This window comes from Prunus persica, chromosome G1 (genome assembly GCF_000346465.2).
Source record: "Prunus persica cultivar Lovell chromosome G1, Prunus_persica_NCBIv2, whole genome shotgun sequence".
Taxonomy (NCBI): Eukaryota; Viridiplantae; Streptophyta; class Magnoliopsida; order Rosales; family Rosaceae; genus Prunus; species Prunus persica.
In genome coordinates this window covers 42,645,494-42,673,032 of record NC_034009.1, presented here as the reverse complement: position 1 = coordinate 42,673,032, position 27,539 = coordinate 42,645,494, and the positions used below count along the sequence as shown (strand labels likewise).

The following is a 27,539-nucleotide window of genomic DNA, read 5'->3' as shown; positions in this document are numbered from 1 at the left end:
AATCCATATAAGAATATGCCGAACCTCCAAGAAATGCTCATGTGCATTCATCTTTTGTAGGACCCAAATTGGTTGATGGTTAAGGCAATAAATAAAATCATATTCATGTGGAGATCTGATACTTTTGGATAGAAGAGGTGAGGCAATTAGCTCCAATAATTGGACTATGTGCTAAAGTTATTTGTGAATAAATTTTTTGTTATATTTTTATTTTTTATGAACATTTTACCTCAACAAATTTCAATTTCCAACATAATAATTGAAATAAATTATTGCTAAATGCCTGATAACTTTTTAAATTACCTAACACCAGTTAATATATATTTATTTAGACTGAGAATGACAAATTTAAATATTTTTATCTTGTGTGCCAATGTCTTTTCAATTTCACCTCATATTAAATTACAAATATATATAATTACATAAATATATTTAGATAACTTTTCAAAGGAATTATGATAACTACCGGCCAGCAAACTATGATAAGTACAGTTTGTAAGAAAATAAATAAATACGGCACATGATTAAGAGATGTAGAAGGGTGCAGGCAAGTATTTTTTTATTTTTTTTCTGAACATTTTGTACTATATGCCTTACTGCGTGGGCATGTGCTCTCGCACAGTTCACAACATGTGCTCTCACACAGTTCACACATCCTTAGACTGAGGAGCACGCTTATCTATCAGGCATCTTAGACCCAAAAAAAACCGCACATATACACACACGTGGATTTTTTATATAATGTGGGACGGTGAGTTCTACGTGCATTATTAATGGCCGGGAATTCCTTATTCGCTTGGTAGCACAGCTCATTGACCTTTTTACCACTTTAAAACTCCCAGGTACGTACTCTGTCATTGATTAGCATCCCATTTTCCTGGTTTGTGTTTGATTTGGGAGAGACGGGAGAGAGGATGAGTTCAATTGCCTTGACCTCAAAGAAGTCACATGCAGTCTTCGTGCCATTCCCATCTCAAGGTCACATAAACCCTCTCATGCAATTAGCCAAACTCCTCCACTACAAAGGCTTCCACATAACCTTTGTGAACACAGAGTACAACCACAAACGCCTCCTTAAATCTCGAGGTCCCGACGCTCTTAACGGCCTCCCCACGTTTCGATTCGAGACCATTTCCGATGGCCTTCCTCCAACCGATGCCGATGCCACCCAAGACATACCATCCTTATGTGATTCCACTAGCAAACACTCCTTGCCTCACTTCAGAGACCTTCTCTCCAAGCTCAATTCTTCGCCTGATTCCCCACGTGTCACTTGCTTAATCACTGATGGTGTTATGAGTTTCACTCTTGATGCAGCTCAGGAACTTGGTGTTCCCGCAGTTTTTTTCTGGACACCTAGTGCTTGTGGTTTCATGGGCTACGTTCAGTTTCATCAACTCATAGAAAAAGGTCTCACTCCTTTTGAAGGTATTAATCAATCAATCAATTGTCTGATTAAGAGTAAACTGCCGTTTTTCCCTCTGAACAAAACATAACAGACTTTGTTAATCTGATTTTGCAGATGCCAGTTATTTTACAAACGGGCATTTAAATACTGTGCTAGATTGGGTACCAGGCATGAGGAACATCCGTTTGAAGGACTTGCCAACCTTCATGAGAACCACAGAGCCAGATGATATCATGCTGAATTTTCTGGTGGGTGAAACAGAGAGAACTAAGAAAGCTTCCGCCGTCATTCTGAACACATTTCATGACTTGGAACATGAAGTCATAGACTCACTTTCAACTTTGCTTCCACCTGTTTACTCCATTGGACCCCTAAACCTACAACTCAAACAGATCCCAGCAGAGAACGAGTTGAAGTCGATTGTTTCAAACCTATGGACAGAGGAGCCAGAGTGTCTTCAATGGCTAGACACCAAAGAACCCAACTCTGTGGTTTATGTCAACTTTGGAAGCATTGCAGTCACCACAAATGAGCAGCTGATTGAGTTTGCTTGGGGACTTGCAAATAGCAAAAAAAAATTTCTATGGGTGATTAGGCCAGACCTTGTTAGGGGAGAATCAGCTGTGGTTCCAGCAGAGTTTTTGGAAGAGACGAAAGACAGGTCTCTATTGGCTCATTGGTGCCCTCAAGAACAAGTCCTGAGCCACCCAGCGGTGGGAGGGTTCTTGACGCACAGTGGATGGAACTCTACACTGGAAAGTTTGTGCGGTGGTGTGCCTCTGATCTGTTGGTCCTTCTGTGGAGAGCAGCCAACCAATTGTAGGTACAGCTGCAGAGAATGGGGCGTAGGGTTGGAGGTAGGGGATGATGTGAAAAGAAATTATGTGGAGGAGCTGGTGAGAAAGTTGATGGAGGGAGAGGAGGGCAAAAAGATGAGGAAGAAAGCCTTGGAATGGAAGAAGTTGGCAGAGGAGGCTACTACTGGTCCATATGGATCATCCTTTTTGGATTTGGAACAAATGGTTAACAAGGTGCTTCTATCTTCCAAAAATTAGAATGTATTAATTTTGTCACATGAACTTGTCCTTGGTACCACTTTCAAAACTCTATTTCCAGGAAAAATTCTTGGGTGGTGTAGCTGAAGAATTTGTCTACTGTTATAAAACTAAAGAAATCAAAGAGTATGAGAAGTACCACTGAATATTGAGAGTGGAATTATATTTTCTCTTTATGGTGTTTACACTGACAAAATTTCTTCTCAAACAGAACTCAAATACTCAGATTTCTCACTCTCTCTTCTTTGCTCTCACTTTCTCTTCTCTCTCTTCTCTTCTCCATTATTGTATCTTTACAAGTAAAATGATGCCTATTTATAGGCAAAGCAAATGGCATCTAAGGGAGACATAATGATACTTCTACCCAACATCATAATTTCATCTTTTGACTAATACCTCCTTACTTTCTTCATGTGGGCTTCACTTCTTACTTTATAACACTCCCCCTTGGAGACTACATGTCCCTAGATTGGTTGCCTCATTAAAAACTTACTTGAAAAAATCCAGTGGGAAAAAACATAAATGAAGGAAAAAGAGTACAACTTTATTTAGGACATAAGGGTAATGTTAAATGCGCTCATGTTGCCTCGTTAAAACCTTGCTAGGAAAAACCCTAGTCGAAGGAAAAAGAGTACAACGCTCATATGTCCTGTGTTAGTGGACTCTTGAATGCTCCCCCTAATTTTGCATGTTTCAATTTGATTGCTTGAAGAGTTATCGTAATCCGATGCCATGCACTAACTTTTGAAATGTACATTTTGGCAATAATTTGGTGAAGAGATCTGCCAGGTTATCGTTTGAGCGGATTTGTCTGACTTTAATTTCTTGACTCTTTTGGAGCTTGCCAAATACTTGGGCGTATGACATTCACGCGCCTAATGTCCCTTTGCACCACATCTGTGACAAGTACTTCCCACATTTCTAGGCACATGGCTCGTCCGTGCCTTCCCCTTATTACGGGATGCATTTTTGCCATTCGTGGATGATTGCTCATTGAACCTAAACCATCTGAACGAGCACCACGATCTTTTTTGCTTCTTTGCCAGCAGCCACGCTTGCCTTTTTGTCCACGTCTGTGGATATTGCCACGGGATGAGGTGACATTCACTTCTTGAGATGCAACATTTACTTCAAGAAGTGGTGCTGAGCCCGTTGGGTAAGATTGGTGATTCTTTAATAAGAGTTCATTATTCTGCTCAACTAACAAGAGGCAAGATACAAGTTCCGAGTACTTCTTGAAACCGCTATGTCTGTATTGCTGCTACAGGAGGACATTTGAAGCATGAAAAGTGCTCAAAGTTTTTTTCGAGCATATCCTCCTCAGATATATTTTCACCACATAGCCTCATCAATGAGGTAATTCTGTGCATAGCAAAGTTGTACTCGGACACTGTCTTGAAATCTTGAAATCTCAAGTAGGTCCATTCATATCTAGCTCTTGGGAAGGTCACCATCTTCTAGTGATCGTATCTTTCACCTAAAGCTTTCCATAGAACCAACGGTTCATCAACCACCACATATTCGCTTTTCAGCGCTTCATGGATGTGGTGACGAAGAAAGATCATGGCCTTCGCATTTTCTTCAGGCAAATCATCATTCCCATATAAAATTGTTTGTACGAGGCCATTGGCACGTAGATGGATTTTGGCAACCAAAAGCCATGATAAATAGTTGTCTCCAGAAATGTCCAAGGCAGTAAACTTCAGTTTTGCCAAATTTGCCATCCGAAACTTTAGGCTTGGGATCTGGGACATTAAGCCACTTATTAATAGGAACTTCAGGCCCTCATTATTCAGGTATATTAATTGATGATAAAAATAAAGTGCCATAAATTTGCTGGTATGGACGATAAATTCGCACTATACCTTAAATGAAAGAAAATGTGCAGTAAAGTAAATTCATAAAGTAAATTGCTTGTTGTATGGAGGTTAATTCCACACCATACAATAATAAAGCAAATGTGCTTGCAGGGGGACTAATTCTGCTCCATACTTTTAAATAAAAATAAAGGCAGCTGTGTGGACGATAAACCCGTGCCACATTTTTAAATAAATATTGCCGTATGAGTAATAAACCTACTCTATACCATAAATAAAATAAATGTGGGGATAAAACCACCACTGAAAAATATAGGAGGTGAAAACCGTCCATTTTGTTAAAGTAAATGTGGAGACAAAAACCACCACCTAAAATATATAAAGTATATAACATATTATATATTGCAGGCAATATAACTGCGCCACTATTCAAAATATAATATATGGGTTTTAAGATCACACCATCATTTTATTATGATAATTTGTGTTACAACGTGATGGGTAATAAAAATTACACCACCATAAAACAACATGATGGGGTATAAAACGGCATCATTCCAAATTACGTTACAAAGAAGTAAATTAAACAAGCATGGATGAAACAACATAAAAATTGTGAGAACACAAAAAAGAAAGTTTGCATGTCGTCGTAGTAGTAAAGTGAGATGAGACATATGACAGAGAGGAGACAGAGAAATAACCACATAGTGTTGAGCACACTGGGACAAATTTAGAAATAAAAAGGAGAGACTATTGTGCTGATAACGTGTTATAAAACTAAAGAAATTAAAGAGTATGAGAAGTACCACTGAATATTGGGAGTGAAATTATATTTGCTCTTTATGATGTTTACACTGATAGAATTTCTTCTTAGACAGAACTCACACACTCAGATTTCTCACTCTCTCTTATTTCCTCTCACTTTCTCTTCTTTCTCTTCTTTTCTCCATTCATGTATCTTTACAAGTAAAATGATGCCTATTTATAGGCAAAGCAAATGGCATCTAAAGGAGACATAATGATACTTTTACGCAACATCATAATTTCATCTTTTGACTAATATCCTTTTACTTTCTTTATATGGGCTTCGCTTATTACTTTATAACATCTTCTGAATTCCCTGATTATTTTTATTTTTACTTTTTTTGTAATTTGCTCATCTTTTTTGTTTGACCAAAATACAATTATTGAGTATTTTTTTGGGCGGTGTGCAATGTTTCTTAGATTAAGGCACACTCGTATCACTCATTTCAACACAATGAAACTCGAGTTTCGCCCAGTGTTGTAGTGTTAATGTGTCATCGATTTCATCAATCTTGTCCTTATGTTTTCACTTGGTGTGAGAATAGATCTGAAGTTGGTTTTCTCATTGAAGACAGCACGTCTTTCTTTTCCTTTTTATCGTGATTTTAAGTTCTGGTTTGGTGTTTCGTCAGGCAATATTGCTCGATTGTCACTGTCCTTAACTGAACACTCTGTTTGATATGGGGATTGTTTACTGATAACAGAATTTATGATAATAAGGACGAAATTGACACACAAATGGAATTAAGCTGACAAAAGTTGTTACTGATAAATTGTTTAGTCTATTTTGAAATCTGTTTGAACATACTTCAATTCTTCTTTCTAATGAATTTTATCCAGAGCTGTTATTGGAATTCTAAAAAATTATAAAATCATAAGAGAAATTACAATTGAATGAATTAATGTATGATGTTTTCTTTGCAGTGTCAATAATAGTTTTCGTTTTACATTTTTACAAGGCATTCTTCAGACTTAAATGAAAAAGGTAAATGTGCAAGGGACTTGTAGTCAATGGCAGAATCAGGATTTCAAATTAAAGGGAGTCATTCTCATTCACAAGTTTATTAAGAATATGCTAAATTAATATGACACTAATTAAACTACTCCTTTTGGCCTACTTCATAACATCATTTTATATTGATTAATATATCCATTCATTACAATCATAATTGTCCGCAATTTCATATTTTATAATGGTTAAGTACTAATCTCATCATCTAAAATATTATAAACTCACAAATTAATAATTTATATTCCAACATAGAGAATAAATACAAAAGGGGTTCATAAAATCTATGAAAAAAGAGAGGGAAATAAAAATTCACAAAGTTTAACTTACACAAAAGAAAAAGAGAAAGAAAGGTTAAAAATGTAGGAGTTTTTAGTGTAAATATCATAAACTAATCTAGAAGGTAAAAGAGAGAAATAAAAAAGTGATTAAGAAGTTTTATTGTTGTAGACAAAAAATACAAAAAATATACTATTTATTTTAGGATAAATATCTCCTAAAACTAGTCTAATATGTTAAATATTATACATCATACATAATATTATAATACAATGAATAAAAGATGGAGTGGGGGCATGGGACCACACTAATCCTTTAATGGCTCTGCCCCTGTTTGTAGCTCAAGTGATTAAGAACAAATACACTTACACCCGAGGTCCTAAGTTCGATTTCTCTCCCCTCAATATCGCTTGTATAAAATAAAATAAAAAGTAAATGCATAAAACAAAGCACATGTTCTTTCAAATGGAATAACTAATGGGCATTGGCATAGACTCTTCGACATCCAGCCACAAGGATTTTCTAATGACTGGTGACTAGCATAGGCAAATGGAAAAAGAAAGATTTAATGAGATTGTAGGGTAGTCAAGATGAAAAATGATATGGTTTAGTCAAATTTGAAATTTTATAAGGGGCTGAAGTGACTTAGAATATTTGTCCCTATAAGTTATAACCAAGGTCATGTATTTATTCCCTCTTTTCAATATTAAACTAAACCAAAAAGTAATAACATCCATAATTGATGGTGACAAATAATGTTTGTTCTTCATAAAATGCAACCTTATACACAGGAGCATAGTTTGTTATTTTATTTTATTTTATAAATTACTGAATAATCATTTAAGACTAGTTATCTTTGCACGAGTGTAAGTGAAAAAAATGAAAGTGTGAAACTTCTTTTTCTTTTTCCCAATGTAATTTATTCTCTAAAACTTCTCCTTTTTTTAAAGACTTTCTACATCTTTATTTAAAAGAGTATGGCCCATGAAATTATGAAAGTTGCCGGCCAGCATTTCTCTTCTGATTATGACTGAACCTTGTGTGCGTTTTGAAGTCTACATACATTTCACACATTTCACACTTGCCATGCGACAATGTCTCCAATCTAACACACTAATCAGGCAGTAGTTGTGCGAGCATTTGTTCTGGACACCGTGGCCTTGGACTCATTTGGAAAGGTCGATCTCTGAGATTATAATAATCATACCACGAGGAATGACTGGCACTCAATTTATCTTAAAAAAACAGATAGAGAATCCGAAAAATGCATCAACGGTCAAGAAGCACTTGCCCGCACAGTGCAGCCCTTGACCCTTCACCACTATAAAACTGCAAGTTCTTACACTTCTCTTAGCATCCCATCATCTCCATTTCCCTTCAGCTCTTTTGTCTAGGATATCATACAGAGAAAATGAGTCCAGTTGCCTCCAAAGAGAAGCCACATGCAGTTTTTGTACCCTTCCCAGCTCAGGGTCACATAAACCCTATGCTGCAATTAGCCAAGCTCCTCAACTACAAAGGCTTCCACATAACCTTTGTGAACACAGAGTTCAACCACAAGCGCATGCTTGAATCCCAAGGTTCCCACGCTCTCGACGGCCTCCCTTCGTTTCGATTCGAAACCATTCCCGACGGCCTCCCTCCGGCTGATGCCGATGCCAGGCGCAACTTGCCTTTGGTGTGCGATTCCACTAGTAAAACCTGCTTGGCACCCTTCGAGGCGCTTTTGACCAAGCTCAACTCTTCACCCGATTCCCCTCCTGTGACTTGTATTGTTGCTGATGGTGTCACCAGCTTCACCCTTGATGCAGCAGAGCATTTCGGGATCCCAGAAGTGCTTTTCTGGACAACTAGTGCTTGTGGCTTGATGGGCTACGTTCAGTATTACCGTCTCATTGAGAAGGGCCTCACTCCTTTTAAAGGTACTATCAATTAATCATTCAGGGAAAAAAAAAAACAGAAGTTCACTTTTTTTAAAAAAAACTTAAAGAGTGTTAGCTAACTAGTTCCATTGATTTCTTAATTTGATCTGCAGATGCCAAGGATTTTGCAAATGGGTATTTGGATACAGAGATTGATTGGATCCCAGGCATGAAGGATGTCAGATTGAAGGACATGCCTAGCTTTATTAGAACCACAGACCCAAACGACATCATGCTGCATTATATGGTGTCTGAAACAGAGCGATCCAAAAAGGCTTCTGCTATTATTTTGAACACATTTGATGCCTTGGAGCAAGAAGTTGTGGATGCCCTTTCCACTTTGCTACCTCCTATTTACTCCATTGGACCCCTTCAGCTACCATACAGCGAGATTCCATCAGAATACAATGATTTGAAGGCGATCGGATCGAACCTGTGGGCAGAGAATACAGAGTGCCTTAACTGGCTGGACACCAAAGAGCCCAACTCTGTGGTTTATGTCAACTTTGGAAGCACCACAGTCATGACAAATGAGCAGCTGGTTGAGTTTTCTTGGGGACTTGCAAATAGCAAGAAGCCATTTTTGTGGATCATCAGGCCTGGCCTTGTTGCTGGAGAAACCGCTGTGGTGCCGCCTGAGTTTTTGGAGGAGACCAAAGAGAGGGGTATGTTGGCAAGTTGGTGCCCTCAAGAACAGGTTCTGCTCCACTCAGCCATTGGAGGGTTCTTGACTCACAGTGGCTGGAACTCTACCCTCGAGGCCTTGTGTGGCGGAGTGCCTCTCATCTGCTGGCCTTTCTTTGCAGAGCAGCAAACAAATGTTAGGTACAGCTGCACACAGTGGGGCATAGGCATTGAGATAGACGGGGAAGTTAAAAGAGATTACATTGACGGTCTTGTGAGGACATTGATGGATGGAGAAGAGGGCAAAAAGATGAGGAAGAAAGCCCTTGAATGGAAGAAGTTGGCAGAGGACGCCACTGCCCCAAAAGGGTCGTCTTACTTGGCTCTGGAAAATGTGGTTAGCAAAGTGCTTCTTTCCCCAAGAGATTAGAATTGATTCAATTCCATCTTGTTCTTTTTTTTCTTTCTGGTGTTTTAATCTGTATTTGGATCATCCAGTTCCTGATAAAAAAAATAAAATATGTACCGTTTGCCGAGGCTTTTGAGAAATTCAACTGCCTATTAATCTAAATAAAGGGTACTATTTCTGTTCTTAATTTGCAGTTTCATGTGTGTATAGTGGGTGAGATTAATGGTGGATTCAAGATTCGAAATTCAGTTGGGCGAAGTCTACATTAAAAACTCAATGTTATGAGTGAATCTCATTAAAAAAAAAAAAACATAAAAATATACACTTTAGTAGGGGGACGTAATAAGTCTTACCCTCAAATACATCTCTATATATAAATAAAAGTTTAGCCAAAAAAAAAAACCTATTCTTTTTCTTATAAAAAAAAATCCAAAAAATTCTTTGTTTTCTTGGGGTTCAGATTGTGATCCGATATAACAAAAGATAACCTTTTTTTTTTTTTTTTTTGAGAAATTCTATGATTGCATTCATAATTCAGCCAAAAAAGCCACTAGCCATAAAAGGTCAATACAAACTAGCCACAAAAGGATCATTACAATAACAGAGTGGTCTAATATTAAAATTAAGAAAATCATGTATGTCTCCACTAACGATCAGGCAAGATCGAAGAAACTCTAGCATAGGCATCCCAACTAAGATTGCATAGGCATAGGCATCCCAAAAGATAACCTATTTAATCCAACATCCCAACAAAAAATCAAATAAATTGTCATAATAGCATCAATGACTTTAATCAAACATTAACATACCAACAACAAATCAAACTTCTCAACAATACCAATATCAAATCAAACATCTCAACAAAATTCCAAAGACCTAATTAATTTCAACAAAGTCAACAAATTATAATTCATTCTTAAGTAAACCCTAAAATTGATTAGAACACATAACTTCTAACCTATTTAAAATATGTTATATTCAATGTTGTCATATACAACATCTTAAAATTTGGAGGTAGGAAATTAAAGAGAAGATAATTAAGGAGGAGAGAAATTTTAGATTATGCATACATGTGGGTTGCTTTTTGGGTGGGCATAGGTTTGTATGTTTCACATGGGTTGGCCTATTACATATGGGTATTTTTTCCTTTTTGAAAAATTTGGGATAGGCAGCAACCTACCTTGCCCTAGGTGTAGAACTGCCCCTGGGTGGGATTGTACTGGACTATATCAATTAAATGGTTATAGTCTTAATTGTTTCGGTGCTCCGGAAATGATCTTATTAAAATGGACAACCATTCTACATATTGTATCTTATAAAAATGAATAAGACTAATAAGAACTAGCTTAAATTCAATTCTAATCTAATTTAATCCGAACCACCAAACGAAATATAATAGTTTCTACTGAGATTGAGCTTAAATTCATTGCAGAAAAAAAAAATATATATATATATAGTTGTCTAATAATATAATATGGCTTTATGCACAGGAGAAATTATAGAATAAGATGGTATCACCACGTCAACGGGTGATACTCCCACTCAAAATCTAACACGTGTCAATTTTAAAAAAATAATTATATTTTTTTCATAGTTGTACTTTGTCTTCTAACTTTACTCTGAATAAATTTTATTTAACTTTTTTTGAAAAACATGAAAAAGAAAACAAGATTGTAGCAGTGTCCCACCAAGATCCCATCGGCAATCTGTCTACCAGGTTACTTGGTTGCCCAAAACATCCATCATTACATTTCTTTCATTTGTGGGTTGTCAACTTATCATCATAGAAGATGCTTTTGAATATTTCTGATTTGCACATATATATTCAAGACAAGATTTTTGGTTTTTTCTTAATGCGTTAATGAGAGGGAGGTAAAGAGGGGTTGGTGATGTTGGAGGAGAAGGGAGAGAAAGGCTGGGGTGGGTGGCGAGGGAAAAGAGAGAAGAGATGGTGGGAGAGGGATTAGGTCTAATTAATGTTGAAGGGTGAACTTGAAAGACAAAGTTCATGTGTAATTGTTTTTTAATTTTCTTTTAAAATTGATACATATCAAATTTTAAATGAGAATATCACTAGTTGACGTGATGATACCGTATCACTCTATAACGCACAAATATACATATTCATTGCTTATGAACGGCTTCGTCAGATCATCAATTAATATCTAATGTTTATTACGAATTAGTCCAACAGCCAATGCACATTGCATTGAATTCATGGCTCTCCAGACTCCAGTGTTAATGTGCATTGGCTTCATGGCTCTCCAGACTCCAGTGTTGCATCACAATCTTATGCATGCAATGCAATCAGCGGCGCTTTGAAGGGATCCGCCTTGTTTAGTTCACTTTAGTTTACACCTAGAACATCACGCCAATTTAATACATTATCACCTTCGGTTTTGATCATTATCCGAACTGTAATATAATATCATGTTTGCTTTAGATCTTAAACTAGTGGCATAAACAATAATTAAGCAAACATTTTAGTTCCATTGAAGATGGAGAAGTTTAATAATAAAAAGGAGGTGCATTATGGAATGAAACAAACACATGAGATGGTGATAATAACCAATACAGAAAATGTTAGGTGTTAAAAAAAACAAAGATTAATATAGGTAGTTTGATTCGGTTTATGTAGCTTTCATGAATAATTGCTATTTGGTTCAGTTTCGTTTAAGATTAACTTTTTTAGTGTAAAAACTCAATCAAACCGTTTGTATTAGCTTAATTTGGCTGGTTGTATAATTGAGACGCGTAGAATTTTACCGAAAATGGTATCAGGAAATAAAATTAAAATTTTCCAATTCAAGTTTTGGATCTAAATGGAGTTTTCTTCCATATATTTACTAAAATACAAACTGAGTTCACTTTTCTCTTTCGGACCTCACTTGTATCCACTAATTAATTCCATGTTTTAAGCACTAATTCTCACTTCAAAATACAATTATAAGTAGAAAGTCATGTTGATAAATGGAAAAATAAAGAAGAACAACTCAAACAAATTTTAACCTTTCCCTCCTCCAAAGGGCATGTAGGAGTGGAATCTCACGCAAATGCCCACTTGTCTGGAGTGTGACGGGCACTTATTTGTACTTTTTCTAATAATTTCCATCTTTCGACCAAAATATAATAATAATTTCCATGCAGCCCTTGTCTTTCGTTCTCTGGCATCCGTGTCTTCACATTTTTTGTTACCATGAGAATTATTCAAACCTAACAATAATTATAGACAGCATTGGAGATTTCTCCATATATGTCAACATCTTCCACTTACTTTTTGTAGTGATGTGCTTGAAATCTGAACCACAAAAACAAATGCAAATCCAACGCTTGCTCCTTCTCATGCGTTTCCGGTCATCTTTCACTGCCAACTACTTGCCATACTTGCTGCACGTAATGGGCTTCCATGTCAATGTCATGCTTCCTGTTGTAGTGCGTTTGAAAGGCCCGAAATCTGGCTCCGTTTGGATGGAAGTCGCAGAAAGAAAAGATTAGATCGAATGTGTTTGAGATAACTAGCCGTAAATATAGTATATTCGGAATGAGTTTCAAATGACTATGTGCAATAATTCATTTGTTTTCGTCATTTCATTCTTATTCAAATCTTAGTATACATATATCGTAATAATCTAAATAAAAAAATTTAACCTTATAATTTCTTCAAACTCCCGGAATTTGAAATCACTCCATCCAAATGGACCGACTCTTAAAGGATTTGTTTGCTCTTAGGTGGTCCACTCCATGTTGGCTTTTCAATATTTAGCACGACAAAAAGAAATGGATGTCTAATATGGCTCAAGGACTGGCATTTTCTTGGGAGCTGATGCAATGAAATAGGTAAATTTTTGCCGAGATTTGGAAGATCTGATTTGTGCTTTAAAGCCCTATCCATCTGCCGTATGAAACATAGCATGACATTAGAAATCAGATATCTGTGGTGCCAGTGGTGATACTGCTTGCATACCATGTTCCTTGGCAGGTTTTTGGATTAATATGCAAGTTGGCTAAGATGACGTGCTCTCTCTATAATTGTACTATGAATACATGTGCTTTCATGAAAGCTCGATCGGTGCTGTTATCACTTTCTTTTTCTTTTTTTTTCTTTTTTTTTTTCTGTACAACAAAAATATATTAAGCACAAAAAAGAAAAATAAAAAAAGAAGTTCCAAAACAAGGCAAGCCCAAAAGGGCTCAGCCCAACTTATAATGAATATCAGACACCAGGCCGAACAAGCAACTGATGGCATGTTTATTCGTAATTGGATTAAAAGAAATTGAATTGAGGAAGAGTTGGATTAAGGAGAATTAGATTTCAGATTTTCATTGAAGTTGTTTACTAAACCATATAGAATTGGGGTATGAGTGGTACTAATTACTAAATCGTCCTAGTTGTTGGGTTTAAGTAGATGGCAAATTTGAAAATTTGAAAATTGTGTGAGGATATAATGGGTAAAAAAGATAAATTCCTAATGGGTTAATTCTCCAAGAATTAGAATATCACCTCCCATCCAAGAATTGAATTCCTCCAAAATTAGGAATTCAAATCCTAATTTCGTGCGGACCCCACTCACTTTTCAATTCCTTGATACGAAATAAACACAGGATTCCTCTATAAGTGGAATTCAATTCCTGATGAGAATTCCAATTCCTGATTAGTAACCACACCATGAGTTATCTGGCTGAATTTATAAAAAGCCGTATTGTTCCTCATATCTTACTTAGCCGATACACTAGTTGTTTTTTTTTTTTTTTTAACTTTAAAATTACGAAAGAGAAAATGAGTTTGATTTTTGTGTCTCGTGAAAATAGGACCATGTTTTTACTTTGATTTTGATTTAAAAAAAATTTTAATATGAAAAATTGTTAATTTACTATATTATCCTTAGTTTTTACAACTATGCCTCATATTATTTGCTAGGTTTCGCGTAGATTATTTCGCCCATTCATGTTTATTATGCTTTGACCTAGTTTTCGTTGGGTGCAATGTCCCTCTTCTTAGAGTACTATCACCCATTTGCCATGGCAAAAGACAAGGACTATTACTGTTCATATGAATAGTGACTGCCTTAGCAAATCTTTTTTATGCATTCCCACCCATTGTTATGGCAACTCAAGAGCAACAACTATTCACATGAAATATGAGGAGATAAATTTATATGGAGTTTTGGTGTGAGAAGTGAAGAATATGACTAGGTATTTATATATAAAAAATTCTGAATTTTTTCATTTTTTTTTCTCGTTTTTTTAATATTTAAATTGGCTATTGACGTCAACGTGAGGTTAGCTTGCCCAAACAAGTCTTGCTTTTGGGCTTGGCCAAACTTGGGTATGGCTCACATCTGCCTGAGGAATATAGTGATTATACATGTTCTGTTTCACACGTTTCTCGCATTCTAGATTGAAGAACATAACGATTTGTCGTTAATTAGACATGATTGGTGCGGAATGGAAATAAAAGGAATGGTCATGATTTAAAAATGTGGCAAAGTTGATCAGAGAATACAATGTACATGTCCAGGTCCATGATTGACCACCAATTATTGACATTGTATGTCACTGCTATAAAACTGCAGGTGCTCTTCACCATAGCATATCCTATTTTCCATAGGTTTTGTGTGTGATTTGAGAGAAACGAGAGAATGGGTTCTGTTGCCTTGACAAAGAAGCCACATGCAGTTTGCATACCCTACCCAGCTCAAGGTCACATAACCCCAATGCTGAAATTAGCTAAGCTCCTCCACTACAAAGGTTTTCATATAACCTTTGTGAACACAGAGTTCAACCACAAACGCCTCCTTAAATCTCGAGGTCCCAACTCTCTCGACGGCCTCCCCTCCTTTCAATTCGAGACCATTCCTGATGGCCTCCCTCCATCTGATGACAACGCCACCCAAGACATACCATCCCTATGCCTTTCCACTAGTAAAAATTGCTTAGCACCCTTCAGAGACCTTTTATCAAAGCTTAACTCTTTACCCCATTCCCCTCCAGTTACTTGCTTAGTTTCTGATGGTGGCATGACATTCTCACTTGATGCAGCCCAAGAATTTGGCATTCCCTGTGTTCTTTTCGAAACAACGAGTGCTTGTGGCTCGTTGGGTTACCTTCAGTATCTCCCTCTGATGGAAAAGGGTTTAATTCCTCTTAAAGGTACTATTATACTGACAAGAACGTTCACTTGTCAAACAATATTTATATTATTAGAATGTGAATCTGAATAGTAATCAAGTTGACTCTTGTATACTATATATTCAATCTAACAACGTTCGCATTTGTCTAATAAAAGAATATTTCAATCTTCAAAAATAATCAATTAAAAAAAAAAAGAGGAATTTACTTCAAATTCCTCACTGGTCATTTGGGGACACTACATAATAAAATTGTTAACTTTTTTTTTTTTCTTTTTTGGTTAGAATGTTTGACTCAGAAGACCTATTTGATTTGCAGATGCCAGCTATTTGACAAATGGGTATTTAGATACTGTAATAGATTGGATACCAGGCATGAGACATATTCGTTTGAGGGACTTGCCAACCTTCGTCAGAACCACAGATCCAAATGACATCATGCTGAAATATCTTGTGAGTGAGTACGAACGAGCCCAGAAAGCTTCAGCAATCATTTTCAACACATTTGACGCCTTAGAGCTTGAAGTTCTGGATGCACTTTCGACTTTGCTACCACCTATTTACTGCATTGGACCCCTTCAACTACAGGTTAGTCAGATTCCACCAGATTATAACAATTTGAAGTCGATTGAATCAAATCTATGGAGAGAAGAAACAGAGTGCCTTGAATGGCTTGACTCAAAAGAACCAAATTCTGTGGTTTATGTCAACTTTGGAAGCATCACAGTCATGACATCTGAGCAACTAATTGAGTTTGTTTGGGGACTTGCAAATAGCAACAAGGCCTTTTTATGGGTTATAAGGCCTGACCTTGTTCTTGGAGAATCCGCTGTGGTTCCACCGGAGTTTTTGGAAGAGACCGAAGAAAGGGGTCTATTCTCAAGTTGGTGCCCTCAAGAACAAGTCCTGAGCCACCCAGCTGTAGGAGGGTTCTTGACACACAGTGGATGGAACTCTTCCCTTGAAAGTTTGTGTGGTGGAGTGCCCATGATCTGTTGGCCCTTCTTTGCAGAGCAACAAACCAATTGCAGGTTCTGTTGCAAAGAATGGGGCGTAGGCATAGAGATAGAGGGTGATGTTAAAAGAAACTACATAGAGGACCTTGTGCGAACATTAATGGAGGGAGAGAAGGGCAAAGAGATGAGGAAGAAAGCCACGGAATGGAAGAAGTTGGCAGAGGAGGCCGCTACTGGTCCAAATGGGTTATCATTCTTGGCTTTGGACAACATGATTAACCGGGTTCTTCTTTCTCCAAGAAATCTGAATTGACTAGAATCTAACTAGTTGTTTCAGTCCATACTTGGATCATCTTGTTCCTGATAAGAAGTTCCTTTTTGTTTGAATTTTTATGTGCTTTTGTGTATTTTTTGAATTTCTTGGGTCATGAGAAGTTCCTTTTTGCTTTTTTGTTTGTTTTATGTGCTTGCTTTCCAAGTTGGCGTATCTAATAATAATGCTTCACGAACTCTTGTAATTTTAAAATGGAACATTTGATCAATATACACATCAATGATGTGATTTCGAATTTTGATTCCATGTCACAAGCAAACCATCAAAAAGGCAAGAAACTATATCAAGCAAGGGACATCAATTATGTGATTTCAACTTTTGATTTTATGTTAGCTCAATGGGTTGAGTGTTTACACTTGAATTCGAAGTCCTGCATTCCAATCCTCCAATATATAAAATTTTTAAAATAAATTCAAAAGAAGTTCTTCTGGTACTCGAAATTTCTGTCTACAATGGTAGTTTAGAGTATTATCTGTTACTATTATGCCATTTCTCGAGTCTCTATTGTCTCCTTTTGAGTTTTTACTTTTCGTGAGTTTTTACCGTTTAAAGAATTTAGCATTTTCCCGTTTAATACTTGTATTAAACACGTATGTGCTTTTCAATAATACTTCTGTTTTTCGTACACGTCTTAAAGACTCGGTAAAATATACGTATTTAAAAAACCAACATACAATACACGTATCGTACACATACGTATGTATTTTTCATGTTTAATACACGTGTTTAATACAAAATTTTCAATAAGACACACAAAAATCACGTATTGTACACATAATTCTCACAAATTATTAAATAAAAATAATATATATTAAAAATGTATATGAATTATATTAAAATATAATATAGTGGCCATACTTTAAAGTTGTAATTTGCCAAAATTTTACCGGATAAAACACATACGTATTTTATTCATATTTTTTTTCGTTTTGTATTTTACTAACTATGAATGAATGTGAGAGGCTAATGGATAGGCAGGTACTCTTTTTTTTTTCTTTTTTTTTTTTTTGCTTTTTTAAAATAGTCTAGCCGTGTGGCTATACGAGCTTTTAAATTTTTTTAAACTAGTATAGCCGGGCGATAGCCGACGGCTATACTGTTTTTACACGTGAGAGACTAAGCGCTGCGGTCTTTTTAAAAAATAAACGCGTCTATACTCGGTTCTTTAAACAATGGTATAGCCGCACGACTATACTCGGTTCTCTCTAATTTTTTTTAATAGTATAGCCGTGCGGCTGTACTCTTTAGATACCTTTTTTCCCTATAATTTTCATTTATCGATACGAGTAATTTAGAGCATTATCCATTATTATGACCATTACCTGAGTCTCTATCATCCCTCTTTGAATTTTTACTTTTCGTGACCCTTTAGTTTTTGGCAAACTTTAAATTTCACTTTTGTACCTTGGGATACAATTGAAAAAAGAAAACAGATGTTGGCTGGCTTTGGCCCAGCACCTGCCAGGCTGCCACTCATCGTCCACCCAAGTTCCCTCACTAAAGCATCCATTTTCACAAAAGTTCCTGTGTATGCCTGAGAAAGCACAATAATGCCTTATTGTAAGCCCAAGTACTTGTAACTGGGGAAAAAAGAAATGGCTTTCACAAATAAGCCTCTCAAAAGTCTAATTCATAATTTAGAAAAACACTTAAAGTCATGCACATGGGATGAGGAAATTTGAGAGTGTTAAGGAATTCTAAAATGTTCAAAAATTTTTAACTCTCTTGAAAGTAAGTGTTTCTCACTAATATTATCAATTTATGGATCTTAAACTAATTAAGTAGAAAAGAAACTTTTACACTCGCCAACATGATAGGTTCTTCACAAAAGGGGTTTGTATTGAATTTTTTGGTACCAAATATACTAAAAATTACTACTTCGATATATTAGGCACCAAAAATGCCAATACAAACCCCTTTTGTAGACCAATAAACAAGCCCATTGTTTTTCTTAGTAGTGTAACGTGAGAGCTAGACACATACATAGTAAGTTCTTATTATTATAAACATTATTTGCTCTAAGAAATAGCAAGAGGTCGGCCCTGAAGGGAGTCCCATGAGGCGACCTCCTAGGGTCTCGCATCAAGGAGGGCTTGAAAGTTGAAACAAACTATTTATCACAATAAAGTCAAGTTTATTGTGCAGCGCTAACCATTGTGTGCAGGCTGCAGCGCAGTTGATGTTTGTTTCCTAACTTTTGGTGGCCAAGTTTAATTCCCATGCTGCCTTTCTAAGTCTTTTTTTAGTTAAAATGGTTCAAATTTTACCTTTTTTTATTTTAAAAATCTTTACAGTGCTGAGAAGTTGGCTATTTTTCAGAATTTCCCTTACAAATATGATCTCTAAATTACATGACACCACAGTTTTCTACTGAAAGGAAAATATCATGGAAATAGTCAACTGATTTGTGTATCAAACTCATAGAATTTTTCATTCAAATCTTCGTCAACGATTCTTCATCATAAAAAGTTCAAGAGGGGAACACAAAATTTTCATTTGCGTTAAGAGGTTGTGTCACTTGACATGCCTTTAAACAACGATGGTGTGGTACTAGTATCCTCATCAAGATCCCTGACTTCATCAAAAGAATTAGGTGGAAAAGGTCTATGGCCATGGCCAAAAGCCTTGATATGGTCTTTGAGTGATCTCTTGTGCTTAAAATCCGAACCACAAATGCAAAGCCAGCGCTTGCCACAATTCTTCTCATGTGTTCTCCAGTCTCCTTTCACTGCCAGCAGCTTCCCACACTTGCGACACATGAAGGGCTTCATGCCATGCTTCCTCTTGTAGTGTGTTTGAAGGGTCCGAAAGTCCTTTAGAGGCTTTGCTCTTGGGTGGTCTATGTTGTTTTTGCAACCTTCTGCACAGCAATAGCATGGGATGTTTAGCATGGCTCGAGGCTGTGTTCCTTTCAGTGACTCTGGCCCTCTTCGATACTGCGACCCATGCCCCCACATGTGCATCTTCCATGGGAATGATGACATGACAGTGAAAAGCATAGGAATAGTGAAATCAATTAATAAGAACATATAAAAGGAAACTTCTAAAGTTCAGGTAGTAAATTTTTCCAACGTTGTTAATCAAACCAAAGCATGGCTTGAGGGTTTCGAATGCTAAACTGAAGTCCGTTTGGTTGGCTCGAAAGGTTTTCTTTTTAAAATCAAGGAATAATATATGGTATTAAACCAAAACCCTCCAAGCCAACCAAATAGACTTCAGTTTAATTACCGAATTGTGAAAGGGATTCATATATTGAACATTTGTGTGTGTATGTATCTTATATATGTGAAATTTTGTACCAAATATTCGAAAGAGACTTAGATTATAATTTAGACAACTAACCGTACGTACCTGCAGATTATTGTAGCGGTTAAATGTTTTGAAGCAGACATGGCAAGAAAAATGGGTGAAGCCAATGAGTATTTGTTCTGGAGTTGGAATCCAATATTTTTGTGCTGTCACATTGTTTTCATCTTCCTTCTCATTCAAATAGTTCATAGAGCCATCTGAATATTCTGGAAGGCCAATGTGCAGGGCCACAGTGACTTCATCCTCTTTATGATCTTCATTGCATGCTTTAGGGTTTTCATCATGGTAATTAGGCACCTGATGCTCAGGTGAACGAAGCAGGCAGTTTATCAGTGGTAGAGGTTCAAGATAAGCATTTGGGGTCTTATAATTTGGAAAAAGATTGAGGGTCTCAACATGATCATTGGCAGAAAAGAAGGGGGAGGAGCTAGATGAAAATTCAGAGGGCTCCATATTATAAGAGCACTAATTATTAAAACTACATAGAATGAATGGTGTGCAACATAATTGATTTAAGATCAAGGCATTTATAATGAGATCATAGCTTGAAATGAATGCATTGTAATCATGAGAGAGAGAGAGAGAGAGAGAGAAGGGGTTGGCTGGAGAATATTGCAGTTGAGTGAAAAGAACCATTGTTGAGGGGGTCATAACTATGTGCTGTCTGCACTGTGTGTATCTTTGGGGAAAGGAAGGAAATAACCTTAAATTCTGTGGCCCCTGTCATCTGAATTTAGCAACATTTGCACCACAGAGGGTTGAAAATCTAAGGCAATTTGTATCATCATGCACTCTCTCTCTCTCTCTCTCTCTCTCTCTCTCTCTCTCTCTCTCTGCAAATGTACATACCCAACAGTCAACTCACACCAGACACACACAGAAGAGCAGAGGGAGAGGGGAGAGAGAGAGAGAGAGAGAGTTGCAGGGTGAATCATTAATTTCTAGTTATTTAGGATGTGCATGTGGACATTTCAATCAATATTCATTACGTGCAAGTTTTACTTAACCTAGCTATATAGTTTGATTAGTCGTTCATCCTAGCTACCTTTATTTTCTGAAAGCTGACATGCTATCTTTCAATTAATTACCATTTACCACAGCAGTAAAGCCAGTAGTACTAGTTCTATAGCTTAGAGAAGAATGAATGCATGCGGTTTTCTTTGCATTCGATGCTGAACTAGCCATGTGATAGCTAGCAAAAGCAATATACTTTGATCAACATCATCAAGCCATTATGTGATCATTGTGTAGACTGTGAGACGTAGGAGGCAAATTATTCACTGAATAAATTTTTCAAAAAAAAAAAAAACATCAACTAAAAAGTTTGAGGGCTATTGGATCAACTGGCCCATGGTCCAAAAAAAAGGGGCCAAAAAACTTTAGTACTGGGCCAAAATTCAAGCTCAAAGCTTGATCACCTCCTAAGGGCAGCTCCAGCGCAAGGGGCAGAGGCAGGAAAAAGCCAACCCCAGGCCCAAAAACCCCCTCCTGTGCGCAAGGTCCAGCCCTGGCAAGGGGTGAGACCCACCAGCTGGGGCAAGCCCACGGGCAAGAATTGCCTGGGCTGTTGCCCGAAGGCTGCTAACACAATGATGACTTAACAACCAAAATTTTTTTATAAAAAAAATTGAAAAAAATACCTAGAATTTTAGAATTTTTTATATATATAAATACCTATCCATATTCTTTACTTCCCACACCAAAAACTCTATACAAATTCATCTGCTCATATCTTATGTGAATAGTAATTGCCCTTGCCCTAGCCCATAGGGGTGGAAACAAAAAAGACAAAGGAACCTTGCCTTGCCCTTCCCCTTTGGGGTGGAGGTGCTCTAATAGAAGAGTTTACTCAACTCAACAAGGGCTGAGCTGAAGCCCAATTGTGGGCCGAACGAGTTGGGTGAAGTGTATTTCAAAGTTTTAACTTTAGGCAAATCACACTCCTTTTAAGTTTAACAAATGAGGGTTGATTGATACATGAAATTTCTTTCAATATTGAAAAGGGAAACATCACTAAACTAATAGCAAATTTTTATGCAAATGAGGTTCTTAAGAGAGCAAATCTTGTACCATAACATGAAAGAGACCCGTCATCCTTAGTTTTGTGTATGTGTATATTTAGTCATGAAGATTCCGAAAGAGGCAAAGTTTGAGAATTGATCTCTTGTCACAAGTGTGGGGTTAGATGAACGCGTAGAGTATAAACCTCGTGTATTCTTTTCTTCTTCTTTTTTTCTCTCTCTCTACGTAAGGCTACACAATGCACATAAAATTATGTCAACCTTCTTATAATTTAAACACCAAAAATATTATACTCAAATTTGTATATGTACATATGTTAAAGTGTACACTTAGAAATAAATGAGGTTTATAGTCACGGTCGACCTTAACTTTTGGGCAGCCCAAAGCTCAAAGCCATAAATTAAATTAGGCTTTTTCCCTTAGTTAATTGATTGACTATTTTTGAGAAGGAGCCGAGGTCCTCAACATGCTTACCTTAGAGCATCTTTAGAAGACTCTTTATTCTCTCACCCCTAGTTATTTTGGTGAAAAAGAAGGAAAAACAACACTCTAGCAACGTCGCTACCTCTCTCGCCATTTTGGAGAACACAATTTTGGCTTGCTACATCTAGTAAGGAGGAGAGAGAAATTCAAGCCATCTCGTTGCAACAATAAAAAATTCAAATTCAAAACTTCAAAGTCTCCATCGTCTTCTCTCTGTGAAGTCTCTCTCACCTTGTTTCTATGTTTCTCTACCTCTCTTTGAACTCTAAGTGGTCTTTCCAGATGAAATTTGAAAATTCCTTTTAAACTATACTTGAAATTTGTGTATGGATTTCTAGGTTTGAAATTTGTATATGGGTTTCTAGGTTTTTGCTTGGAAGTGTTTGAAATTACTTGATTTGCCAAGTTTTGAATACCTACAACCATTTCAAGTTAGGCAAGGTTCAGATTAATGCATTTTATGGTTTGTGTTGATTTGAACTTAACTATGCCTGCAAATTGTTTGATGGGTGGCTTCACAAAGCTTCTCGTTAGTTTTTGTTAGGAGGTGCTTCTCTACAAAAATGTATTTTAAGAATAATCTTAACGGTGGTTTAATGTCATGAGGCTATATATGTAGATGGATTCTGTAGATAATACATATTCAACATTTGGTTACACAACTGCAAACCAAAATGAAGGGGACAATGACATGCCTCAAGTGATTGTTCCAACTAGACCACCCACTAAGAAACCACAAAGAGCTAAGAATTTTGTTGTGAACAAGACAGGGTAATCTTCTTGCCAAAATTTTACAATCAAATTTAGTCATTATGTATATTTATTATTGCAAATAAATGAGAAATTTTTGAAATTTCTTACTTGATGTGTATGATGATTTGTGTTTTTGACACTGTAAATAACTTGTGTTTTTGACGCTGTAAATGATTTGTGTTTTTGACACTGTAAATGATTTGTATTTTTACAAACTGTTTGATTGATTATTAAAATGCTGTACATATCTTAGAAGCAAAAGAAATGTATCAACAACTCATGGGATTAGCATTTGTGTATGAGCATTGTTGGCATCTATTGAAGGATCAACCTAAATGGATTACTTAAACTAGCAAGAAAAAAATCCAAGACTAGTAAACTAGCAGTTGGAAAAGTAGGTATACTAAATGTTTAAATTTTAAGAAATAATAAAATATTTGAGGTTAGCTAAAATAGAGAGCATTGTTGGACGAAGCACCTTTTAAGTAGTTTGCCATAATGGCTTCTTAGCTATTTTAGCTAGAATTTGACTAAAATTTGGAGACTCTCCTGGAGATGCTCTTACTTCATCACCCAGGCTCTAATTACACATGAAATGGTATTGAGAGACTCTGACAGTTCAAATCCTATAAACAGGCTTCAGAAAATTACATAAACCCAAAAACATTTATCCATTTTACAAACTTCAAAAAATTTCCCAACTTATTAACATTAATAATTTAAAGAATTCAAAAATCTAGTTTGTTTTTTAAACTTTCATGCTCCTCTTCTCTTGGTCACTTTCAGTTTCAAAGACAAAGATTAGATTTTTATTTTTTATTTTAAAGTGTGAGCTTTTCAGTGAGAGATTGAAGCACAAAGATAGGAAGACTAAGAGATCCCTATATATATAAACAGTCTCCTTCATTGAGGGATTCCTCAAATTATTTTATTTGAGGGACACCCTCTAGGGTACCTTACTATTTTTTTTTTTCCTCCAACGATCCAAACCATCTATTTTTCAAGTCTTCATTCATATATCATCCTTGCAAAAAATGAGATAAATTGAAAATCATTAAGGCATCTAATTGAAACCAACAAAATATCAATTAACACAGTGCTTCAAAAGAGTTCTTAATTTTTAATAATTTAATTGAATGGTCAAATGATATTATATTCAAGTGATTTTTTTTTTGTAGAATTTGAATGAATATCTATAAAAAGAAGGTTTGAATTAGTGAAATACAATATAGAGTGAGTCTTACAATCCCTCAACGAAACCTCTCTGTATATATAAATTTTGGAGCCCTGGGCATCGCCCTTGGTGCCTAGGCCCAAGGCCGACCCTGTTCATAGCCGATTTAGATTGGAATGAATTACATACTGTTATGTCATTTGGTAAGCGTAGCAATGCTCTGTGAACATCGATGCATATGGTAACAAATGGTGCATTCGTTTGGAAGAAGCCACTATATGAAGATCCACTACATAACATTTTGAGTTGCACATTTTGCTCAATTGCGTAAGACGTGTTGGCTCAAGTTCGACATTAACTTCCCGTACGGGCCCAGAACAAAATTTCTTCATACATTTTACTGGAGAAATGATACAGTTTAAAAATGAACAAAGTAAATTAATATAGAAAGGGAATAGACCAAAAAAAATGCATGAGTTGGTTGATTAGTTGATAATCTTTTTCTTGCCACATAATAGCTGTGTTGAACACAAGAAATGTTGAAGCAGTATTCACCTATTTCGACCCAAAAAATACTATGAATGGCTGCCAAACGGAAAATAATGATCGGCTGATAAAGAGAACATGACCTTTTAATTATAAAGTTTATACAAATGAAATTTTTTTCATGAAATCATGTATATATCAACGAGTCCTTTTAGGCATCTGGAGTACTTTCTGAAGTAACAACTCCAGCTTCTGTTTCTGTAGACGCATGTTGTGGATTCTGTGAATCTGAGACCAAGAACAACAGTATAGATTTCCACATGAGCACATGCTCTACATATAGCAGCAATTTAGAAAGAAATTTTAAGAGCACAGTTGTTTGCCCTAATATATAAGAATAATACACCCATTGAAAGACAATTTCATATATGACCAAATCAATGGCGATGATTAATAGTCTGACAATATAAAGCAATGCTACAAACACCGTGATAAACTTAATTTAAAATTTTGAATCTCAACAAATGTTCAGTACTTTATTTATTTTGTTGGGCGTATTTTGAACTTCATTTGTTTCTAGCAACTATAAGATATTGTCGTATCATTTACCACATTATTCAGTAGCTAAAATTTTAGAAAGAAAAAACTAATTACTCGGAACATGTCAATGATAAACAAATCTTTAAGTATGAAATAGTTGAAGACATAGAATTTTTATTTTATTTTATAGAAGTTGAAAGATTAAGGAAAGGAAAGAGAAGATCATGGAAATTATATATCTTCTGGTGCTAGAAGGACAAATTGTACTATATGTCAATATTAGCTCGGACGGTCCATATTTTCAGCATGACACATCATGGATTGTAACGCAGTACTGAGACATCGTTCGACAAAAATTTGTATTTAAGTGCTTTTAAAGAGTGGGGTTAATGTCAGACCAAGAGTGGGGTTTATTAAAACTTAAGATTCGGACCAAAAAGAAAATGACTATCAAAATTGTTGCAGGCATGACCACTCAAAACCACAGGTATCTGTTGGCGTGACTTGTGGATATTGACTTACTTTCCTTACACACCAAGAATTCCTATTATAATTGTAATTGATTTACTTTAATTCCTGATTTCCTACTGTAAATAGATTTAGGAATTTATTATTTACTTGCCCATTCAGGTTTCATTGTATTATAAATATGACCTCCTACAATGAGAAGAATACACAGAAAATTCCCACAAACAAATACTCTCTCATAGTTTTCATATTTTAGCATGGTATCAGAGCGGCGATCTTGGAATTGCTGACTCTAGTTTCAAAACTCCGCCGCCGCTATGAGGGTTGATGATTTTTTCAACCCTCATGGAGGTAGCACCACCGACTCCTTCTCTCATTCTCAACCAACCATCGTTGAGTTGAGTGCCCAGACGACCCCGACCCCGACTCCGAAGACGACCCCGACCCGCACTCCGATGATGACCCCAACCCCGAATTTGTCTATGATTCAGACCCCGATCCAGAATCAGGATCTTCTTTTGACGACCCCGACCCCGACCCCGACTATGACGACGACGACCCTGACCCCGACTCCGAAGACGACCACGACCCCTACTTCGATGATGACCCCAACCTCGAATTTGTCTATGATTCAGACCCCGATTCCGATTTCGACTCCGACTCCGGCCCCGACTCATGCTCAGATTCCGATCCAAATTCCTACTCAACCTGTATCCTATGCTTCTTCCGCTGCACAGCTTATGACTTCTAGACTAACGACCCCGACACATGGACCAAATTGCGCATATTGTGGTGATCCGAGACACACTTGTGAGACTTGTTTTACATCGCATGGCTACCCCGATTGGTGGGCTACTCTTACAGATCGAGGACAATGCAATATGACCAGTAATGGTACTGGTTATGGATTCCATACTTCCGATAAGATTGATTCCAAGAGCTGGATAATTGATTCTGGTGCAACTGATCATATGACGTTTGATCCTGATGATTTTTTGAATACTACACAACCTCGACGAACATGTATTGCAAATGCCAATGGTGTTACTTATCCTGTGACAGGGGCTGGCACTGTTGCACTCTCATCCTCTCTCACACTGTCTAATACTTTACTTGTTCCATCTTTATCCACTAAATTGTTGTCAGTTAGTCAGCTTACTGAACAATTGAATTGTTGTGTACTCATTTACCCGAGTTTTTGTTTGCTTCAGGATATTCACACTAAGGAGATTCTTGGTCGTGGTACTAAGAGAGGGGGGCTATATTATGTCGATGACTTCAGTCCCGGCGTGGCTAACAGTGTGACACATTCCTTTGATAGCAAACAAAAGCAAATTTGGTTGTGGCATCGTCGATTGGGACATCCGTCTTTTAGTTATATGAAGCATCTTATACCAGATTTATTCTCAGGTTTCAAAGACTCTGACTTCACATGTGATACTTGTATTTTGGCCAAGAGTCACCGTGTGCCCTACCCGTTGAGTACGAACAAGTGTACTACTCCATTTACATTAATTCACTCTGAAATGTGTCCCTGAGTTGGTAGTTCCGTGGGACAA

The 27,539-nt window shown here is 36.6% G+C and overlaps 5 protein-coding genes across 6 annotated transcripts in view; 3 read left to right on the top strand and 2 right to left on the bottom strand.

Moving 5' to 3' along the window:
• On the top strand, positions 543-2,631 carry LOC18793815 (7-deoxyloganetin glucosyltransferase). Its single transcript, XM_007225593.2, has 2 exons — positions 543-1,428; positions 1,523-2,631. The coding sequence occupies exons 1-2, from the start codon at positions 915-917 to the stop codon at positions 2,461-2,463; spliced, it is 1,455 nt and encodes a 484-aa protein (XP_007225655.1). The 5' UTR covers positions 543-914; the 3' UTR covers positions 2,464-2,631.
• LOC18788923 (7-deoxyloganetin glucosyltransferase) lies at positions 7,562-9,514 on the top strand. Its single transcript, XM_007227412.2, has 2 exons — positions 7,562-8,294; positions 8,408-9,514. Exons 1-2 carry the CDS (start codon positions 7,784-7,786, stop codon positions 9,346-9,348), a joined length of 1,452 nt encoding a protein of 483 aa, XP_007227474.1. The 5' UTR covers positions 7,562-7,783; the 3' UTR covers positions 9,349-9,514.
• LOC18791495 (7-deoxyloganetin glucosyltransferase) lies at positions 14,901-16,984 on the top strand. Its single transcript, XM_007222365.2, has 2 exons — positions 14,901-15,477; positions 15,775-16,984. Exons 1-2 carry the CDS (start codon positions 14,967-14,969, stop codon positions 16,722-16,724), a joined length of 1,461 nt encoding a protein of 486 aa, XP_007222427.1. The 5' UTR covers positions 14,901-14,966; the 3' UTR covers positions 16,725-16,984.
• Positions 19,169-20,547, bottom strand: LOC18794021 (protein TRANSPARENT TESTA 1). Its single transcript, XM_007225028.2, has 2 exons — positions 20,097-20,547; positions 19,169-19,708 (listed from the first exon to the last, which is right to left on the bottom strand). Exons 1-2 carry the CDS (start codon positions 20,505-20,507, stop codon positions 19,247-19,249), a joined length of 873 nt encoding a protein of 290 aa, XP_007225090.2. The 5' UTR covers positions 20,508-20,547; the 3' UTR covers positions 19,169-19,246.
• The window catches only part of LOC18792926 (RNA-binding protein 38), a 9,642-nt gene continuing 6,958 nt past the window's right edge, over positions 24,856-27,539 (bottom strand). For both annotated transcript variants that reach the window (XM_007226194.2, XM_020560957.1), the window contains exon 6: positions 24,856-25,260. In XM_007226194.2, the coding sequence (XP_007226256.2) occupies positions 25,184-25,260 (77 nt within the window). In that variant the 3' untranslated portion in view covers positions 24,856-25,183. The remainder of the gene's footprint in view (positions 25,261-27,539) is intronic.